Source organism: Rhinolophus sinicus, chromosome 1 (genome assembly GCF_057876585.1).
Source record: "Rhinolophus sinicus isolate RSI-liver-muscle chromosome 1, RSI-T2T, whole genome shotgun sequence".
Taxonomy (NCBI): domain Eukaryota; kingdom Metazoa; phylum Chordata; class Mammalia; order Chiroptera; family Rhinolophidae; genus Rhinolophus; species Rhinolophus sinicus.
This window is the reverse complement of record NC_142501.1, coordinates 25,310,715-25,331,341: the sequence shown is the minus strand read 5'-3', so window position 1 is coordinate 25,331,341 and position 20,627 is coordinate 25,310,715. Positions and strand designations below refer to the sequence as shown.

General features: G+C 46.6%; 1 protein-coding gene across 1 annotated transcript in view; it reads right to left on the bottom strand.

Annotated features, from left to right (window-relative positions):
• Positions 1-6,838: 6,838 nt before the first annotated feature.
• CD9 (CD9 molecule) overlaps positions 6,839-20,627 on the bottom strand; it is a 32,235-nt gene continuing 18,446 nt past the window's right edge. Inside the window, exons 2-8 of the mRNA XM_019754467.3 lie at positions 18,241-18,343; positions 12,011-12,108; positions 11,231-11,305; positions 9,522-9,620; positions 9,284-9,373; positions 8,484-8,567; positions 6,839-7,340 (exon numbers count right to left, since the gene is read on the bottom strand). Of these exons, the coding sequence (XP_019610026.3) occupies positions 7,275-7,340; positions 8,484-8,567; positions 9,284-9,373; positions 9,522-9,620; positions 11,231-11,305; positions 12,011-12,108; positions 18,241-18,343 (615 nt within the window). The 3' untranslated portion in view covers positions 6,839-7,274. The remainder of the gene's footprint in view (positions 7,341-8,483; positions 8,568-9,283; positions 9,374-9,521; positions 9,621-11,230; positions 11,306-12,010; positions 12,109-18,240; positions 18,344-20,627) is intronic.

The following is a 20,627-nucleotide window of genomic DNA, read 5'->3' as shown; positions in this document are numbered from 1 at the left end:
ACTAAATCACATGAGGATGGATGCAAGTAAAGGCCCTGAGTGACCCCTAATCCAGGCGACTTAGTAAATCAGTGGTTTGGATCATGGGGCTCTTGATAGAGAAAATTGTTACTTGTTTTGGGAATCGTCTCAATCTGTGTTTTCTCTTGCATGTGCCTATGTTGTTGCTGTGGTGTCTGCATGCAATGCAGCCAGATAGCGGCCAAATGAGCCACCTCCATGCTACTGAACCCCCTTGCTGACCACTCAGGGCACACTTTGGAAGAGGGGTGTGTGTGTGACATGGTAAAAGATGGTCATAAGGGGTGGTGTTTTGGAGGAGGTTATTGAGAGGATGTTACTGCCAGTTGACCTTTGAGCTGATTTTCACCTGGGACGCTCTGTGGGGGTTTCAAACCAACAAAGTCCTTGCAGGGTGTGTTATAAGAGCCCTGCTGGTCCCTCACTGCCTTGCTTGGCCAGGTCACTTCTGGCTTCTTGGAGCCTCTCAGAGTAATGGAGATTCTACATTGGGATAACATTGAATGCTGGCTGCATTGCCAAGCAGATGGTTTGGGATAATCCAATTTAAAAGGAAAGAAATTGAATTAGCTCTCCAGGGGTTTGCTCGCCAATACTTGAGTGAAAACTATTACATTAGCTGCTCAGGCCTCTCCAGCATTCAAACTGAGGGTGGATGGGGGTGGGCTGGGGTGGTGGTGCAGAGGAGAGGACTTAGCTTAGTGAAATGAAGTCCTTAAACTCTGATGATCCCTGGCTTGGGACCCATGGACTTGAGCCGACTCTGGCATTGACTTTCCGTTGTTCACAGGCCCTCTCTGTAACTTCCCTTTCTCGAAGACCCACATGCATACATCCTACTTGTCTTGGAGTATGGTCACACTTATTCAGGAACACCACTCAACAGGCATATTTACTCCAAGAATGTCACTGCAGATCCCCTTGGGGTGTAAAGACTATAGAGCAGGGCTCATCTAGGGTGGCTGTCCCAAGTGGTCCTTGAACCAGTGAGCTCTAACCAGGGAAGGTGTCCCAGGAAGTTCTTTCTGTCTAATTTCCTGTGCTTGGAAGGCCATGGGGATCAGGAACATGATATTGCTCCCTTAGCCACAGGCACTGGAATGGGACTGAGTATGAAAAAAAATGCAATAATTTCAGAGATAAAACATTTTGAAATATTTTGGGGTTACGCATAGAAATAGTAACAATTCCTATTACTTTAACCTTTATTAGAGGTCCTCCCCTCACCCTTGCCACTCCCATAATGAATTTTTCTTTTGTTTTTGCTTGGAGACTTACATTTTTATAAGCACTTAGGGATGGAGGGGATGTAGGAATTCCTTAAGTCCCCATCAGTGCAAGAATTGGCACAACCCCATCTCCAGCCTCTCCTGGAGTCCCCTTTATATCATGGGGCCCACTACTCCTGGGAAGCGTCTCTGTGGGACAGCCCTGGTTTTAAGGAATTTTCTTTGTATTAAGCCAAAATTTGTTTCCCTGTGAATTCCACCTACCAGTTCTCATTGTGGCCTCTGAGATAACATATACCCCTGATCCACCATATAGCCCTTTAGATATTTGAAAACAAAGATTATTGTGTTGTTGGTTTCCTCCCTCACCCCCCAGGTTAGAATTCTTCGAACCTTCACTCTCCTCTTGAACAGGGATTTAGGCCCCTCACTAATAAGGTCTGTCCCCTTCAGGTGTCTGTAGTTGGCTACCTTCTTTTTACAGGAGTGGCCCCAAATGGGAGCATCACACCGCCCTCAGGGATGACCACTGCATCTGAGACTCAGTTGTCTCCTTCCATCTGGACACCTACCTCTGTGGATGGAGCCCAAGACAGCCTCACTTATGTTTGTGGTAAGCTACATTTCCATGTCTTTTTTCAAATGAAATTGTTTCTCTATCCTGCATTTATGTAATGAGTTCTTCCAATCAAAAGATGTTCCAATTTGTTTTTGTTAAATTTCCTCCTATGATATTAATCCTGGGAGGTACCCTGTGTGAGATCGGAGAAAGATAAACCTGGATTCAAATTTGTATCCAGTATGTGAACTGTATGATCTTGGGACAAATAGTTAACTTCTTTGAACCTCAAGTTCTCCAACTATAAAATGGAATAAAACACTCACAACTCTTGTCCTTTCCAACCTTCACCATGGATTGGAAAACCTAAATGCTCCTGTACTCAGCCTCCCCTATAGCTATGAGAACCCATTGTTTGCTTTCGCTTAAGCTAGCCCATTGGTCTGTTACAACAAACTGAAAGACAAGTTTGGCCAATGATACCCAAATGGAAGTTGGCTGCCAGTCTGTTGGGGGAAGTTTTTATGTTTTACCTAAAAGGAGTAGTTTTGGAGAGCATTTGTCCTCCCCTACTTCCTGCTGTGAATGAAGAGATGGTTGGAACTGCAGTTACTACCCATGACCCTGGTAGACAAGCCAAGAATCACAGAGATGCCATCTTTTAAAAAAAAAAAAAATTTTTTTATTGGAGAACAGTGTGTTTTTCCTGGACCTATCAGCTCCAAGTCAAACCGTTGTTTTTCACTCTAGTTGTGGAGGGCGCAGCTCACTGGCCCATGTGGGAATCGAACTGGTGACCTGGGTGTTATGAGCACTGCGCTCTAACCAACTGAGCCAACCAGCCACTCCGAGATGCCAAGATGCTATGTCAACACCTGTGGTGGCCCCCAGACTTAATATACAAGGAAAAAATTCTATGATCTAAGCAGCCAAACGTGCTTAACCTACTCATTCAAGCTACTTGACCTGTAAGGATCAGGGACTGTGGGTAGCTTGATCTCACTTATTATTTATTTCTATTAAGATACATCCTTTCGGTGTTATAATCCATTATTCCAGACCCTGAGATCTCTTTGAACTATAATTCTATTACCCAAATTACTGGATATTTCTCACAGCTTTGTGAAATCTACAATATTTAATAATATTCCAAGTTACTTAAAACATTGAGCAGGATAGGGCAAAGTGGGGCTCCCTATCCTACCAATGGAGACCTCTCTCCTTGTATGGGGTGTTCATAGCTGCTGAGGCTGCCTCACTGTGCTGTAAGTCTCTACTTCTCCATCTTGTGCCCATGAAGCTCAGGAGATGCCCTAGCCTAACTTTCAGTGAAACAAAAATTCCCTGTACTCCTGGAGTGTCCTAATGCACTAGTTAAAACCCTCCTCCCAAGGGAAGTAGCAGCAGCATAAAATGAGCGTTGGAATACATGTGGAGTCTTGGCTCCACCCTGGCACCTCTCGACTCCACTGTAGAGGATGAGTAGTGAGCTGTGGAGACGTGGCTCTTATCAGGAGAATGCCAAGAGTTTGGGGATTTTAAAGCACTTTCAGTCCTTGAAGGGCACCAGGTAAAGTAATAACCTTTTACTATCTAGCTATTTATTTTCAAATTTGTTGCCCTGGGCTGCTTTTGAACCAAGAGGCCAACATACTAAGCTGCCTATTCTTTTGCTCACAGAGATTCTTTCTGGACCCCCAGCTATTCTTGCCGCAGCGACTATTGCCTTTCTGTGACCTAAAACTTCCTAAAGGCCTTTGCTCCAAAAATCTTTCAGATCCTGAGGGCTATGGGCCATCTTGGTTTTGCCTTAACTCCAGAGCTTCACCTGGACCTATCTGCCAGGAGTCAGGGCAAGAGAATTCCACGGGATAGATGGCACGATAGACCAGCTGGCCCCTTGCCAGGTGGCTACCAGTCTCAATGATCCCTCCTCTTCTATTCCTGGGCTCAGTCTACAGAGGTCAGAGGGTGGCCAGGTCTTTACTATGTGCATCCCTACCTGCAAGCTGACTGGACAGGGATAGATATTTGACTGAGACTGGGTCAGGTTTTCTCTCCTAAATCTTGAAATGGGGCTAATGGAGGTTGTCTCTGTGTAAGCTTGGGAGTTGAGGGCCAGCACTTTTTCTACCCCATGTGGACAGAGTGGCAGAGATAATTGGTCTCTTTAGAGAGCAAATAGCACACAGAAGTAGAGAGCTGCAGGAGTTCCTTGCTCACGGTTCCAGGATTTTCCTATGGCTCAGCTGTGTTTCCGATCTTGGGTTCCATGAGATAACACCTGTGTTCTTAATAAATTGTTCGCTTTCGCTTAAGCTAACCCATTGGTCTGTTACAACAAACTGCAAGACAGAGTATAACCCTTAGGAATTCCTCAGTTTAAGTAGTAGCTATCTGTTATACTCACTCCACCCGTCTTCAGCACAGTAGAGTAGAAGTGTGTATGTGAGACCTGCTTCTCCTAGAGGGAGCTGCAGTATATATTTTTTATTCACAATATTTGTGAATATTGTGAATAATACTCACAAACAGTGAATATTAGAATCAAGCAGGGATCATGATGCCATGACTTGAGTCTCATTCACTCTTACATAAAATGAACAGTTGACCTATAATTTCTATAAACAGTAAAATTAGCCCTCAAATACTTAAATTAATAAAGGACCTGAGGCCATAGAACAGCAAGACTCAAGGATGTTAACCCAGCTGATTTTTAAAAATTGTGGTAAATATAACATAAAACTTATCCACTTTAACCATTTTTAAGTGTACAGTTCAGTGGCACTGAGAATATTCATAATGTTGTACAACCATCACCACTATCCATTTACAGAAATTTTTCATCACCCGAAATGCAAACTGTGTACTCATTAAAACAATAACTCCCCATTCTCTCCTCCCCCAGCCTGTGCTTATCCTTAGTCTATTTTGTCTCCATGATTTTATTCTAGGTACCTCATATAACTGAAATCATATACTGTGTTTCCCCCAAAATAAGACCTAGCTGGACCATCAGCTCTAATGCGTCTTTTGGAGCAAAAATTAATATAAGACCCGGTCTTATTTTAAGACCGGATCTTATATAATATAATGTAAGACCTGGTCTTATGTAATGTAAATGTAAGATCCGGTCTTATATTACATAAGACCGGCTCTTATATTAATGTTTGCTCCAAAAGATACATTAGAGCTGATGGTCCAGCTAGGTCTTATTTTCAGGGAAACACGGTAGTATTTGTTCTTTTGTTTCTGTCTCATTTCACTTAGCATAATATTTTCAAGCTTCATCCATGTTGTAGCATGTGTCAGAATTTAATTTCTTTTTAGGGTGAACTAATATTCCGTTGTATGGGTATACAACATTTTATTGATTCACTGTTGGTGGATATTTGGGTTGTTGCCACCTTTTGGTTATTGTGAATAATGCGGCTAGGAACACTGATGTTCTGATTTTTTTTGGCATTCAGGGGCCATTTTGATTTATTTATTTTTTTTAACATTAAGAAAGAACCCAAACTGAATCAAGGAGTGGAAAATAAACACAAGTTTCCTATGCTTCTGTACTTACCCTTTCATAGAGTTTATCTCTGTCGTCATGTCCTGCCTAACTTTAAATTGCCACTAGACAACAGACATTCCAAGCAGGGACTATGTCTCCCACAATGGTGGCTTAGTGAGTAGGCAACACAGGTAAGCTGAACTACGCTTCCCAGCATGCCCTTCCTGAATGTTTCTGGAGCAGGAAGGAGATCCAGGAGATCCAGAGGGAAATGAAGCAGCAGTCCAGTCATTTTGTAGCTCACACAGGTTGTTGCTTTTTTGTGGTTCACTTTAGCATCTCTAGCTCCTGGACAGTGTGTGTTTAGCTACATTGCAGGACCTACACCACCAACATCAGAGGAACAACAGCTGACACAGATTTTTATGTTTTCATGGCTCCTGCTTGTGAGTTCCAGCTTGTTCTTATTCTCCCCCACTTTCCATCCATCGGTCCTTCCTGACGGTCTGCCCTGTGAGCTTCCAGCTCCAGCATCTGATGCAAAGACAATAGTCTTACAGAGACTGCTTAACCAACTCCAGTGATGGTAAGGTCAAATCCTTGTAGCAAATTCGCTCTCTCTCAAATATTTAATATTCTGTTTCTCGAATTAAACCCTGGTGGGTATGTACTTATTTATCAACCAACAAACATTAACTGATAACAAATACTGAACAGCTACTATGCAGCAGACACTAGGTTCTAGGTGCTGGGGGCACAGCAGTGAATAAAACAAAGTCTTTGCCGTTAGGGAGCTCATGTTTACTGTTGTATCCCCAAGATACAACACTGCTGCAAGAAAGAGTCCTGGGTTTGGTTCTAGTGTGGACTCTATTAACAACTGTGTGACCCTGGTCCAAATCCCTTTATCTCTCCATGCCTTGATTTCTCCCATAATAAAGTAGGGAGATCAACCCTACGACCTATTTCTCATATAAACGCAGTTAAAGCGAACAGCAGTTGAAAGACCATTTGAGAAATAAATAGCTCTAAAAAAAAAAAAAATAAGGAAACAGGGCCAGCCCGGTGGCTCAGGCGGATAGAGCTCCATGCTCCTAACTCCGAAGGCTGCCGGTTTGATTCCCACATGGGCCAGTGGGCTCTCAACCACAAGGTTGTCAGTTTAATTCCTTGAGTCCCGCAAGGGATGGTGGGCTCTGCCCCCTGAAACTAAGATTGAACACAGCACCTTGAGCTGAGCTGCCGCTGAGCTCCCAGATGGCTCAGTTGGTTGGAGCGCGTCCTCTCAACCACAAGGTTGCTGGTTCGACTCCCGCAAGTGATGGTGGGCTGCGCCCCCTGCAACTAGCAATGGCAACTGGACCTGGAGCTGAGCTGCACCCTCCACAACTAAAATTGAAAGGACAACAACTTGACTTGGAAAAAAGTCCTGGACGTACACACTGTTCCCCAATAAAGTCCTGTTCCCCTTCCCCAATAAAAATCTTTAAAAAAAAATAAAATAAGGAAACAAAAAGCAGCCCAAGATATTGTCATAATCTTTTATTATGTATCAAATTGTCTTCAACATAACTTACAATCTAATTAAATTTGATAGACTTTTTTTTTTAACCTATTTAAAGAAAAAAATTCTCTATGTACAATATCTTTTGTCTAGAATTTAGCAAATACAGTACCTTTCATTGCAGGATTTCTGCTTAACTTAATAAGCAAAAACAAATAACCAAAGCAAACCAAATCCCCCAATCTCTCAACTACAATATCAATATTGAATAAAGCATTAAAAAGACAAATATAGAATAGTTTTTGTTTAGAAATGCAGAGTGGATACTAAAGTTAGTGGCAAAAAAGAAATAAAAAAACAAACAATAAAAAAAAAACCCAAAAAAGAAAAATAAAACCCCCCAAAAATAACCAACAATCTTCAGGGGTAAACTTTCCTGCTCAGGAGTGCAAGCTGACTCTAGACCATCTCTCGGTTCCTGCGGATAGCACAGCACAGGATCATACTGAAGATCATGCCAAATATCTGGAAGACAGTAAGGAACAGGAGGAACAGGGTGGCTTTGTGGAGGGGAAGACATTAGTCATTCAGGCCCAGGACATGGGACCAGGAGAGTGGTGACCACAAGGCCAAATAAGTTAAATGTCAAAGCAGGAGAGACGTAAGCTAGATAATGGGAAAGATTACTGATTGGTGGGATTCTGACAGTCTGCAGCCACTTGCTAATGCAAGCTACACGAGAAACTTCCCTGAGAACTTGCAGGGGGAGACAGGTAAGCTCAGAGCTAAACTGATGTTCAGATTCCAGATATTCCAGTAGGCCACACAGGTTGGTACTTTCGCTTCCACCTTTGCGCATTTGTGTGTTTTATATCTATTTTAAAAGGTATTGTTATGACTTTTACTGAAAGCTGCTCTAAGCCTTTCTTAGATGCAGACGAAAGGTGTAAATAACCACTAAGAAAGGAAGAAATTCTCTCTTTTGTGGGAGTCTTGCAAGGGGCAGAGGAGGGCTATGTTCCCTACAGGGTTCTCATTACTCCCTCCTGGGGAAAGAGGGGGAGACCCCAGGGAAACTTGTTCACCCTTGCTGGTTTCTGCGGGATGATTAGTAACAGAGTAGGTTATTTGAAGTTTTCAGGCTTTCTTCTGGCTGTCCACCCCTGGATGCCTTTCGGCTACAGGGGCAGGTGAAACAATTCCCATCCAGGTAGCGTTCACTGAACTCCTTTCTTGGGGAAAAGAAGAACAGGTGCGTGATGAAAACGTGTTCTGAGGATTATCCCAGGATAACTAACAGGTCTGGGTGATCTATATCCCTGTAGGGTCCTACATCCACGCATGGTCTGTGGACCAGCACCATTGGTGTTACCTTACATTCACCCCTGAACGTTAATGGTTGAGAGAATGGATTCTGGAGACACACTGAGTTCAAATCCCAGATGCTTCACTCATGAGCTGAGAGACTTTGATCAGCTTACTCAACCTTTCTGTCTCGCCATTCCCCATTCTCTAAAATGGGGATGCTAAGTTCCCACCTTATAGGGATGGCGAGAATTCAATCAGCTGATAAATGTGCTGCAGTTAACACAGTGCCTGGCCAGAGCATGCGCTTAATAAATGTCAACTACTCAGGGGACCGTTCCCTCCAATGACCCACGCGCTCACCATCACCACAGCAATCCCGATGCCCACGGCGCCGATGATGTGGAATTTGTTGTGGAAGACCTCCTTGATGGCCTCAGGGCAGGGCTGAGGGGGACAAACAGAGACCCTGTCACACACAATCCCTGAGCCCCTGCTCCAGGCATACCTTCTCCCTCCCACAGCACCCACAGCACACCCAGAGCACTGATGGTGTCAGACAAAGGGTGGGGACAGGAGTGTTCAGGTGTCTTGGCTGGTGGATGGAAAGGAGAACTGAGAGAGATATAGGAGGTGGGTCTCTACAATTTGGGCAAGAAATCAGGGAAGAAAGAGGGGTAAGCTCCTGCTTTGGGTCTATTTCTTTTCTGGGTTAATTCTTATTATTCTGAAGTTTGGACATTAGCTGTAGCTTACAATCAGGAGCCTTTCACAAGTCTAAAAAGTAGGAGTCCAGGACTCAGAGCACACCTTTCCTCGATGGCTTAAGCGCAGGGGAAGCTGGGGGAAGCAGAATGTGGGGCAGCAGTGGGCCATTCCAGGTGCCAAATCATTGCAGGCAGCTAGAACACTTTGCTGTTTCCCTGGTCTGGCCTTTGTTTTGCTGCCCTTGAGATGAGAGAGGCCCCAGAGCAGAGGAGAAATGAGATGGGCACCCTGGGATTCTCACAGGTGGAAGACATATTTATGAAGTGCTAGAATACCAATGCTCCTGGAATAAGAGAACAGGTTGCACTTCTACCCTCGTGGGATTTGCTCAGAGTGAGTGGGCAGGGGCACAAGATCTTGATTTTAAAGTTTACAAAAAAAAAAAAAAAGTTTACCTTCACTGAGATGCTTGTGAGTACATCCTTTTGGGGGCAGATGTCTGAGATGAATTGTTCCACTCCCCCAGCCACACCACAGCACTGCAACTGCAGAGAGAAGGGCAGGGATGGGGGTAAGACAAACAAACTAAAACAATGATTGAAATAGAGACACATGGGTCTGGTATGGCAGGTACCCATGTGTAACACATGTTCTGAAGACAGGTCAAAAGAAGGCTTTGTAAAGACAACATACCGCATAGTGGATGGCTTTCAGTGTTTCCCGCTGGGGCTCATCCTTGGATTTCAGCTTGGTGTAGGTGTCCTTGTAAAATTCCTGGAGTTCCTTAATAACCTGCAATGGACAGATGAGAGAGTACCAGAATAAATGAACACACGTTTTCATGAATAAATGTCACCTGTTCCATCTTCTTCACGCTCAGCCAACAGATTCCCGTGCTGGGAAAACGTTCCTTAGCAGACTGCCTCTCGCCCTCCCCTTCCTCCCACATCTTCCAGGAACCTGCTCCTGCCATTGTTCCTTCTCTTGTACACATGGTCGGTCCCTTCAGCCCCACTTGGCTCCTTTCCTTCTATCTATGAACAAAATGCAATCTCCTTAATCCAAAGAAGAAGAAGAAAACAAAACAAACAACAACCACAACCAAAAACCCAACTCCTGATCTGGCTAGTTCCTCAGGCTTCCGTCTTTTTTTTTTTCCTCTTAGAGACTTTGTAACTTTTGGCAAATTAACTAAACCTCTTTTCACATCCCTTTCTGCAAATTTAAAACAGAAATTATGTTTGTCCCTACCTCAGAGGTTACTGTGAGAATGTCAATGTGATATTGATATTAAGCCCTCAGCACAATGTTTGGTCCAGAGTAAATCTGGAATAAGTATTAGCTATTATATTATAATATAAAGGATATATTATCATCCTCTTGCAACTGGGTACGTCCCAGTTTAATGGATGTCTGTCTCTTCGTTCCCCTATCCTCACAACATCAATTAACTGATCAACATCCAGCATTTCTTCTTCAGCTTTCATAATTATCCCTCCTATTTCCATGGCCGCAGCTTCTATCATATGAATAATTAAATCGTCCCCCACCCCCCCCTTTTAAAAACAGGGTTCCTGCATCTGGTGTCTCTCTTCTTTCCCCTTTCCTGCTAAACATGACAAGACAGCCTTCCTGAAATATTGTCTGACACGGCCCATCCTGGCCCATAAGTCTTTAGTGGTTCCCCGTGGGAGCCCAAGCTCAGCTATGCTTAGACCCTTTCTTTGCTGGAGAGTACCCTGTTCTCCCACCAACTTTCCTCCTGAAGTCTTAGCTCTCATTCAAGGTTTAGGTCAATGTCCCCTTCTTCATGAAGCCAGAAAGATTCCTCTTCTCCACCCCACCCTTTCAAATCCCATAGGACTTTTGGATATAAGTGACTTCTGTGACACCTATCAAATGCATGTCTTTCTGCCACACTAGGTGGCAAAGGTCCTTAAAGTGGGGACCACAGCTCATGCATCTCCAGACCCTGCATAGCAGGTGGCTCATGGTGGCACATATTTATAGACTAGGTGAAGGAGCAAGGATGTCCAAGCTACAGAAAGCCATGTTTTCCTCAGCTGTCTTTCCAGAGGCGTTGGGGGAAGGGCTGCTGAGGTGTAAGACACACACAGACTCAGTGACTATTTCCTGAACATCTACTATGTGCCAGCACTGTTCAAAGAGCTGGAAGCAGTTGTTGGCACATTACCCATACAAGGTAGTAGAAACGCTCACATTTCCTGCCCTGGGGGAGCTCATGTTCTGAGGGTCATGTGGAAATGTGGTGAAATAAGAGGCACACTGCAAGCTGACCAAAGTGGCCAGCCAGGACACCCTTCCACCCTCATCATTCCCGTCCCCAAACTCCCAAACCCACATCACTGCAGGTCCCAAGAGATCTTACAGGAAAAACCTACCTCATCTTTGTGGGAATATCCCCAGATGGCCGCAGCGACTTCAAGGGCAAATATCACCAGTAGGAAGACAAAGAACTAGAAGGCAAAAAGAGGGTGGGGTGAGGGACAATCTTAGCCAACCAGAAAAATCAAAGGGTATTCTGGAGAACAAGGAAAAAGGACAAGTCTCTGGGGATTGGGCACCTTGGGACACCGATGAATAACCTACAAGGTACAGGGAAAAAGTTTACAGAACTGTGAGAGTTAAGCCTAGGTGAGGAGTGAAAGCTGTAGTAGGGAAAGGTTCCCCTCAGGAGGAAAGAAATGGGCACAGCTGACCCCAGAAGTGGTGTTAATTAGGAGTCAGTCAGTGATAAAATATTATCCCATTGCTCACTCACAAAACCCCCAGAGATTTGAGGAAATAAAGTGAACACATTCTGGAATTTGAGGAAAATTATAACAAATTATGAAATAAGAGAAGGCAAAGGTACCTGTGGATTCAGGGAAAAAAAGCAAACGTGGTCCTCGAAAAAAGGAAAAACAAAGTCCTGGCATTTAGTCACCTAAGATAAGACAAAGAGGCTCCAGAGAGGAAGAAGAGGAAAGCATCACTATAGGGGAACAGGACAAGATGGCTGCCTGATAGGAGACTGGGGCAGGGCCTGGAGTGCAGGGACATTGGGGAGGCTGAGGACAGCTCTTGCCGTTGGGGTACCCTCTTCACCCCATTCTATGAGATCTTGGGGGCAGGGAGCCTGGGAGTCAGAGTGGCTGTAGTGACCCAGAAGGGATACTCACCAATCCCAGCATGCACTGCGACTCTTGCACAGCCCCACAGCAGCCTAGGAAACCCACCAGCATCATGAGAGCACCGGCACCAATCAGAATATAAACTCCTGAGGGGAGAGGACAGTGGACAAGTCACTTTGGTGTGGAGGCCCAGATATTTCCTGCAATTCCTTTCTCCATTTACATGACTCTGTGCTGTACCCCATCCTGTTGCCCCTATCTCAAGGAAGAAGTGCCCTATCCTTAAAAAACAGCCCCCTCTACCTCTGCTCTTAACACGTTGCGTACGGCGGGGTTTAAATCCCTCGTGAAGAGTCTCGTGATCCGTACGCAACGTGTTAAGTCTCCTTCCCACCAAGTCCTCACTCCTGCCTTACCCTCAGCCTTCCTATAAGATGCCCATTACCCCTTCACTGGGACAAAGAATATCCTTGGGAACCCTCAAATTCTAATCATGACAAACTGGTCCAATCTCAGTTGTTTTCAGCTAGATGAACCTACTCATGCAAATTAAAACAGACCCTGCAAACTCAGGCTAACTTTTTGGGGGCTCTGACGAGCTTCCTGCTGGTCTCTCCCTGACAGAAGAGGCTGTCAGCAAGCTTTCAGCAGGAAGGCGCTAGCTCTGCCTGTCTGCCTGTTTCCCAGAAGGGATGCCTCCTGCCCTGATGTGGATGGAAGGGAGGCATGCGCAGTTAGTAAGGTACAAGTAGCTCACTCTAGTGCAAAGCAGACAGACTTGGTGTCAGGCGACCTTGATTTGGTCCCAACTCTGCTATTCACTGCGGTGTGATCCTGGGTAAAACACTTTCTCTCGCGGCCTCACTTTCCTTATCAGTAAAATGAGAGGTTAGTTGCTAGAAAATTTCAAAAGATCTCTTATCACAACTAAAGAGATCTTACAGTTGCCAATTCGGTTACTCCAGGTTAAGGGTGAAAAGGATTCTCACTGCTAAAGGGACGGTGAGTGATAGTTTCTAAGCCCTCAATTTTAGTGACTGACGGAGAGGGGCCAGTGAGAAACTCCTGTCTATGCCGAAACAACGCACATTCCTGGGATAGGGGATGCAGTGGAGCAGCCTTGGCCCTCTTCACTCTACAACCCGCAGGGAATGCCCCGAGGGGCCCATCTTGCAGTTATACTCTGGAGAAGTCACAGCTGTCCTGCAGGGACACCTGTTACCTGGCTCCCCTGACATGCAGGACCCATGAGGAAACTGGCAGAGAAGTCCCGAACCTCCCTGCCTTACGGGCGTGCTCTATCCACCCTCAGGGAGGCAGCTGTCACATGCCGAGAGCACCATTTCTGAAGCCCAGAATGCCTGGGTTTTAAAGCCAGCCCTGTGACCCTGGGAGAGCCACTAATCTCTCTGTGCAATACTTTTATATCTGCAAAATAGGGAGGGCAATACTGTCGACCATGGGACTGTGAGGATTAAGTGACATGTAATCCAAATGTGCATTAACAAATGCTAGCTGTTAATCATACGAATACAAAGGATGGCTGACAATTATTAATCACAGTGGTGAATTTTTATAAACGTGCTGATCCCTCCCTGCTAACTGGGACCAAGTGACTTCCTTGAAATAGGGGCTGAAAGTGAGAGAAAGTGTCTGTGACGTTTCCACACAATACACAACAGGATACTGCAGTGAGAACCCCCGGCAGGTGTCACAGTGACTTCACTGTCTCACATCTGTACCCCCAGTACAGGCCGAGGCTTTGCAGGCAACAAACCGTGTAGTCTGCCTGCAGCTGAGGCTCATGGGCAGCACCGAGCAGAGCGCACACAAGGGAGCGTTTGTGCCTCTCCCTTTCCCCCCACATCTGTCGTGATGTCAAGTCACGTGGGTTTACTGGCAAACCCTCATGCTGTATGAATATGGGTATTGTTCCCGTGCACGCCTGGCCCAGACTGGGCAAGGGGACAAATGCAGTTTGTCCTCCAGTCAAGTCCCATCCTCCCAGGCAGTGCAATACTGTGGGGCCACAGGCTGGCCCTAGAGAGGCAGTGCAGCCTCATGCCCGGGCCCTGAAACGGGAACAGCAGCGAGCTAAGGCAGGGACACAGCCCCAGTTTCTCTCTGTCTTATTCCGACAAGGATGAGTCACTTCTTTGAGCTCCATAGCAGGGGCTGAATAAATAGGGTTATTAAGAGATCAAAGGGATTTACAAGCGTATGAAATCGAGTCGCGTAGGAATGAACAGACAGATATGTTTTCTGTAAGCCCAGATCTCATTTCGTAAGCCCAGAGACACTGGCAGAAGTCGGTGAGTTGGGTTAGCAGCAACAGGGAGCTACGACAGGAAAAAGCATTTCCCATGGGGTGGGGGTGTGGGGAGAGGGGAGCAGAGGAGAGAGAGAGACAGAGAGAGATAACTCCAAGTAGCCTTGGTTAATATTAAATATTCATTCTTGGGCCCAACAAATGAAGACTTCAGGACAAAGGGTCTTGTTAGTTTTAAATCTTGCCTGGGCAGCTGCAGATCTGGGGTGTCTCGGGCTTTACCCTCTCCAGTTCCCTGGCAGCTGTTTATGGGGATTTTAGCAGCAGGTATAGGGTGGCTCATGTGTAAGCAGCAGTGCCGCCTCCATCCTGGAAGCCATGGGACCATTGCAGGGCTTGGGCTGCTTCCTAAAAGGGCCACCCAGGGCTTCCCCTTGCAAAGCTCTTCCTGGCCTCCACCCTGAGCTGTCAGCAAAGGCTGGCCATGATAGATGACAAAGCACTCCCCTTTATAAAACAACTGGATGTTGCCTTTCTGTCTGACTCGTGGAAAAAATTATTCGTCACAGAGCCTTCTCTAGGCTTACTGTATTAATTTGCTTAAGGGCTGTTTATTCTGCTGTTTTTTCAGGCTGACATTGCAGGCCTAGTCACACACAAAAACAGCCCTTGGTATAGCAGTGGCAGATGCCAGGGTGTCCTTTACACCAGAAGTGGGGCATTCTTATTCACCTGTTTATCAGGGCTCTCGGCTTTGGCCTGGGAGAGGACACATCAGTCTCCTGTCACCACCCCAACCCCATCTTGCAAACAGCACTCACCACACCTGTTTGTGTGGAGAACAAAATCTGGCAGAGCTTCTGGGCTATACTTGCTTGGAACAATTTATTCTCTCCAGTTAACTCAGTCAGGGTTCCCAGGAACCCTAATTGTTTTCAATAGTTTTCTCTCCGTCCCTTGATGGCTGTTCTCATTAATGAGCACCACAGTGAACCCTATTTGCCAAACAGAGTTCTCTGCCTCAGAGAGGTATGCTCTGCTGGTTTGGGGACGGGGCAGACGAGGCACAGTGTGACAAGACAAGCTGGCCCAGGCCCCAAGCTGGAACATGGAAACCAGCTCTCTGTGGGCAATGCTGTGTCCTGGAACTCATCAGTACCATGTCACAAAAGGGGAATGGTTCTCAGGAGGGTAGATGACCACTGCCTCTGGTTGGAGCCCCCCCAGATGCCCTCACTCCGTGGCTATGGTTATGGGAGGACACCAAGGAATGAAGGGCTGCTGGCCTGAGATCAAGAAAATGAAGTTCCCCAACATGTTTGCAGCCTGGGTTTATAGATGCTGCCGACGGGCTGAATCTCCCAGCGCCTGAACTGCAGAGAAGGCCCATATAAGGCTGTCTGTCAGCTGTTAGGGATTCACGATGGACTGTTTTGAACATGGCAAGTTTCTTTTTCACTTGCTTCTCTGTCTGATTATGCATTCTTTCTCTACTTTCAAAGCTGTGGTCCCACTAGAGAAAAGACACCCTGGGTCCTTCAGGTTTCCTGATGGGTCAGCTGTGGGTTGTCTTACAGTTGGTTAGTAGTCTTGTGCAAGGGATGGCCATTCTCTGATGTCAGGAATAGAGCAGGGGTAGAGCTGGCACCAGGGCTGGTGTCACAGACTGAGGGGGAAGGGGACACAGAATAGAGCTTCCTTGGCACTTTGCCTATGGATGACAATCAGTTTCCCAAAGCACTCAGTGAAGTGCAGGGCCCAGCCAGACCCAGGCCCACTCAGGGGATGTGTTCCAGTGTCACTTGCATCACCCATTCCCTGGGCTTCTGCAAGCAAAGGTTTCAAAGCTGAGCCCTTCCCCAGCAGGGGGTCCAACTGCAAAGGGTGCATTTCCTCTGTTAGAGCTAAGGGGGCAGTGGCCACTGGCCCCCAACTACAGATTGCTGTGTCTCTTTGGGATTGTGCCTTTAAATCCCCATCCTGGTCACTTCAGGTCAGACCACTGGCCATCAGGGGTCCCTGCAATGACCTGGCGGCCCTGAATCCTCCTGAGGTTCCCAGAAGGAGGCCCTGGCTCTCTGAACTGTGTGTTCACCATGCTCCTGCCACTCTGCATGACTTTCCCAACTAGCTTCTGCTGGCTGGGGCCACCGGTGCTTGGGGCTTGTCTGTCCTGACTACAATTTAGGCGAAGTTAAAGGCCAAAAGAGCCTCCACACCACTGCCGCCCGTGGAGAATGTCCAGTCAGTGGAAATATTTTCTATTCCTGCATGAAGAGTCCTACACATAATTTAGCACAGGTAACACAAGCAGCAGCTTTCACAGGTTTGGGTTCAAACCCTAGCCCTGCCTCTTGAGGGGTATGTGGTAGGGCAAGTTATTTAAACTTTCTAGGTCTAGGTTTCTTCAGCGATGAGATGGGAATCATTCCATGTACCTTGAAGAGTTACCAGGAATACGTTATATAACGTATGAGACAGTGAATGACACACAAAGAAAGGGTTCAAAAATGTGTGTCTTCCTCCCAATTCTATCCATTCACCAGTGAGATCCTTACCTCCCACATCTAAAAATATATAGCATTAGCCAGAGTCCTAGATAATGAAAGAGAGAAACCAGTTAGTGGGAGTGGCCAGAGCATGGAGCCAGGCCCCTTGCAGAGACAGGCAGTAGGAGGTATATGCCGGGGGTTTGCCTTGGGTCAGCCTGCCTGAAATGGGTGCCAACTAGTCCCACATTCGGTCGGGCAGACCTGCTCTCCCTGAAGAGGGTCCTTCCCCCTTCCCTGGTGTGACATGACATGATATGACACCTCATGACGCAGAGTGCTCATGGTCTCCCCTCAGCACCCGCCCCCCCTGCTCCACCTCCACAGGGCAGCGTTCCAGCCCTGCCACAGACTCACACAAAAAAAACTCTGTTGCTAAAACAAGTCAGGGCACTATGGAGACTTGATTCCTGAAAACTATGTGCAGTTTTTTTTTTTTTTTTTTAAATATACTTGTGCTTTTCTTTCCCTCACTTTCTTTCTCACAATAGGGAGGCACACCCTAAAAAAACCCCAACTAACTGACAACAACAAAAATTAATAAAAGCAGGGAAACTATGCACAGAGCCAGGGTGTCATGTAACCAAGCAGGCGATGCCCGTCTGCATGGCTGGCCTCTGGCGGGCGGAAATGGGGTCAGCATGTCAGCAGCCACCGTGCTTTTCCTGAAGGCCTGGGTGATAAGTCCCTTTGGACTGTTCCCATCTTGTTTTAAAAATAACTTCTTTGGTGGGCGGGCAGGAAGTGACCAAACTTATACTTTGAGCCTGATGACATGACAGCATCATCCTAAAAATACTAGGGGGCTGCTGTTGCTTCTCACAAATGAAATGTTTCCTATCCCCAAACCAGCCAGGAAGGAGAGCCACAGATTCTGTACTTTAACTCAGAAACTGGGGAGTTGGGTTTAACAGGCCTCAGTGCTGCAACCTCCTTTTAGAGAGGTGTTTACATGATAACACGGTGGTGAAAAGTGACAAAATGACGCTAGAAAAAAATGCCAGGGAGCCTCTGTGTACAAAGAAACCTGCTAAGTCAAGTGGGGCTTAAATTGGACACTTTTGCCCTAAAGCAAAACACTTTGGAAAACAAACATATAAAAATGGAACAACCATGGCAAAGTTTCTTAAATTAAGGAGATGACTAAACCTAAGAAGACAAGAAATGAAGAGAGAGGACCAGGGATGAGAACCGAGGTCCTTAAATTCTCGAGTGGCAGCAACTTTGTCAAGGCCAACTTCACATCAGAGAATGGTCAAAATGCCAGACTCAGTCAGCATGAGAAAAGAAACCACATCAGTCAAATGCAAATGCATGGGCAGAGCTACACAAAAGCAAGGCTCAAAAGAGCCAATGACTGGCCACTGTGGCCAGAGCAACAGTCTTTTCCAAGGCAGAGGTCCTGGATCAACACAGAATCTCCACAGTTGGAAGAAGTACCACGTCTCCCCCACTCTCACCTGTGTAAAAGCTGGAATGATTGTTTTCTTGCTCGAAGATGCTCTTGGTCTGAGAGTCGAATCGGAGCCATAGTCCAATGGCAAGGACTGCAATTCCGGCAAGCTGCAAGCAATACAGAAGGCTGGTGTTAATTAATCCCGGCTGCCAGGGAGAGCACGGTCCCTGAGTGCCAAAGGCAAGACCACCCTCGGTTTCTGCTTCTCACCATGAACCTGGAATAGCAGCAGCTAGAGTAGGGGTGGGGATGGGGGGGGTCAATCCATTTGCTAAAAATATCAGCAAGCTGGAAATAAACACTTACCTATTAGCGGTACAGCAGTAGAATGGATATTTTATGGACAATGGAATACTATACAGCAGTTACAATGAACAGACTGCAGCAATGCAACACTACGAGTGCATCTCACGGTGCTAAACAAAAGAAGCACGAGCAGTGTAGTTAAATATTACCTTTAAGGGGTATATAGAAAAGACAAAGGGATAAAAAGGAAGTGATTATCATAAAGTCAAGGGAGTGGTGACCTGAAGCTGTTGGGAGGGATTTCTGATTAAGGAAAGAGCACAGGGTGGGGCAGGGTCTAGGGCACTGGCAATATTCTAGCTTTTGACTTGGGTGGTGGTGACATGGATATTCACTTCATAGTTACTCTTTAAACTGCTCGTGTTTTACGCACTACTCTGTGTACATACCACACAATAAGAGAAACAAAAACGTTGATCGAGGAACATTCCCAGGCACCAATGAGGGCAGCTGTAAGTCATCAGACCACACTGCTTAGCGAATGGCATATCTCCCCTATGTTGTCCATATTTGGTCCTTTTTTCCCTTTTCACACAAGGAAACCTTACAAGCTGACCTGCCCAATTCCAGGTTTTAGGCATATGCGTCCTTACGAGTGACCCTTCTAAACATCAGACAAGAAGCCTCCATGTCATCTTCCAATCTTATGAAAATCCCATTTCATACCAGGTGGGCAGGTTGAAATACTGGACCCCAAAGGGCAGACTTTTCCAGTAAGGAGCTGAACTGAAGTGCCAAATCCTGGCCTGGCACTGTTGAACTAGATGCCTGTGGAGGTGGCCTCCCGCCAAGCCCGCCCCCACCAGCAGCGCAGCTGAACTCCGTCTCACACTCGTACCAGGGCTTGCTGGGGAGTGACTCAGGCTGCAGCGCAGTGGCCAGCTGGACACATAAGGAGGGGGGCTCCAGGCCAACGCCCAGGCGCCAGGTTTCACTGCCCATGTTCCATGCAGCCTATATCAGAGCCCTGCTCTTCAGGAAGCTTGGTGATCTGCCCCAGGAGCTGGGACAGCCCGTGTGTGGACAGGCCTCTCTTTCCTTTCTTCTTTGCTCCTCTCCTTTTCCCCATGACTTGGTAGTGGGTTTGGATGTATTGGGTGGAGGGGAGGTGGCAACAGTAGAAAGGGTGACCCAAGACCTCAGCCTGCAGTAGAGTCAAAGCCTTGCCTACACCCGCGGTGGTGTATGCTGCCCTGGCTGTGTTTCCACAGTGAGGGGCTGGAATTCCTGGCTTAGAGTTTCACTGCTTCAGTTTTCCCACCTGTAAAACAGGAATGGGGAGATGCGGCCCTTCCTTGCCTTGTAAGTATGGCGAAAAACAAAGGAAGTTACATATTAGAAGTACTAGAAGTATTAGAGGTTATCGTGAGAATAACTTTATTAGCACCCTGGTCACCAGTATTGGGCTCCCTCGCCCTTGGACAGTCACTCAACATCTTCCCAAACCTCTCAGTCCGCATCCCAGGGAACGAAACACCGAACATCAGTAAGAATGGCACAATGCCACAGGCTCCATGGCTGGACAATGTGGAAAAGAAAAACTCATGGATGGCAGGCTTGAAGGAGCAGAAATCTTAGAGTTAAAATAAAAACAGAGTTTTGGGTTCAAGCAAATGCGGCAGGTTTTCCTTCTCATTAACAAAAGACAGGAAGGTGAGTGAGGGTCTTCTGGCTTAACCCAAAGATAGCTGACATGGCTCGTGAGTTTCTCTCCCTTCTCCAGTCTGGACACTGTTTCAGACTGGGTTCTTTTGATCTAGGAGCACTGCTGTTAGAGCAGGGGCACAGTGGGACCCAGCTGGGACATCCCCATCTACTGGGTATTAGACAAGCACATGCTAAGTACTAAGTGGGTCCTGACTCCATGGTGGGCAGGCTCGGCCTAGCTCCCCCGGGGTCTGGGAGAATTAAAAGAAAGAAAGTGATGCATTTCTGCTCTCCCCACCCCAGTACATGGCAACTGTGGGGACAGAGTCCCAGAGAGCAGTTTCCAGGCTCTTGGCCTCACATGGAAAGGTGCTGGCTCAGGTAGTAGATGCCCATCAGCTGTGGCTAGTTGGCCGTCAGCTGTAACCAGTTAGCCAT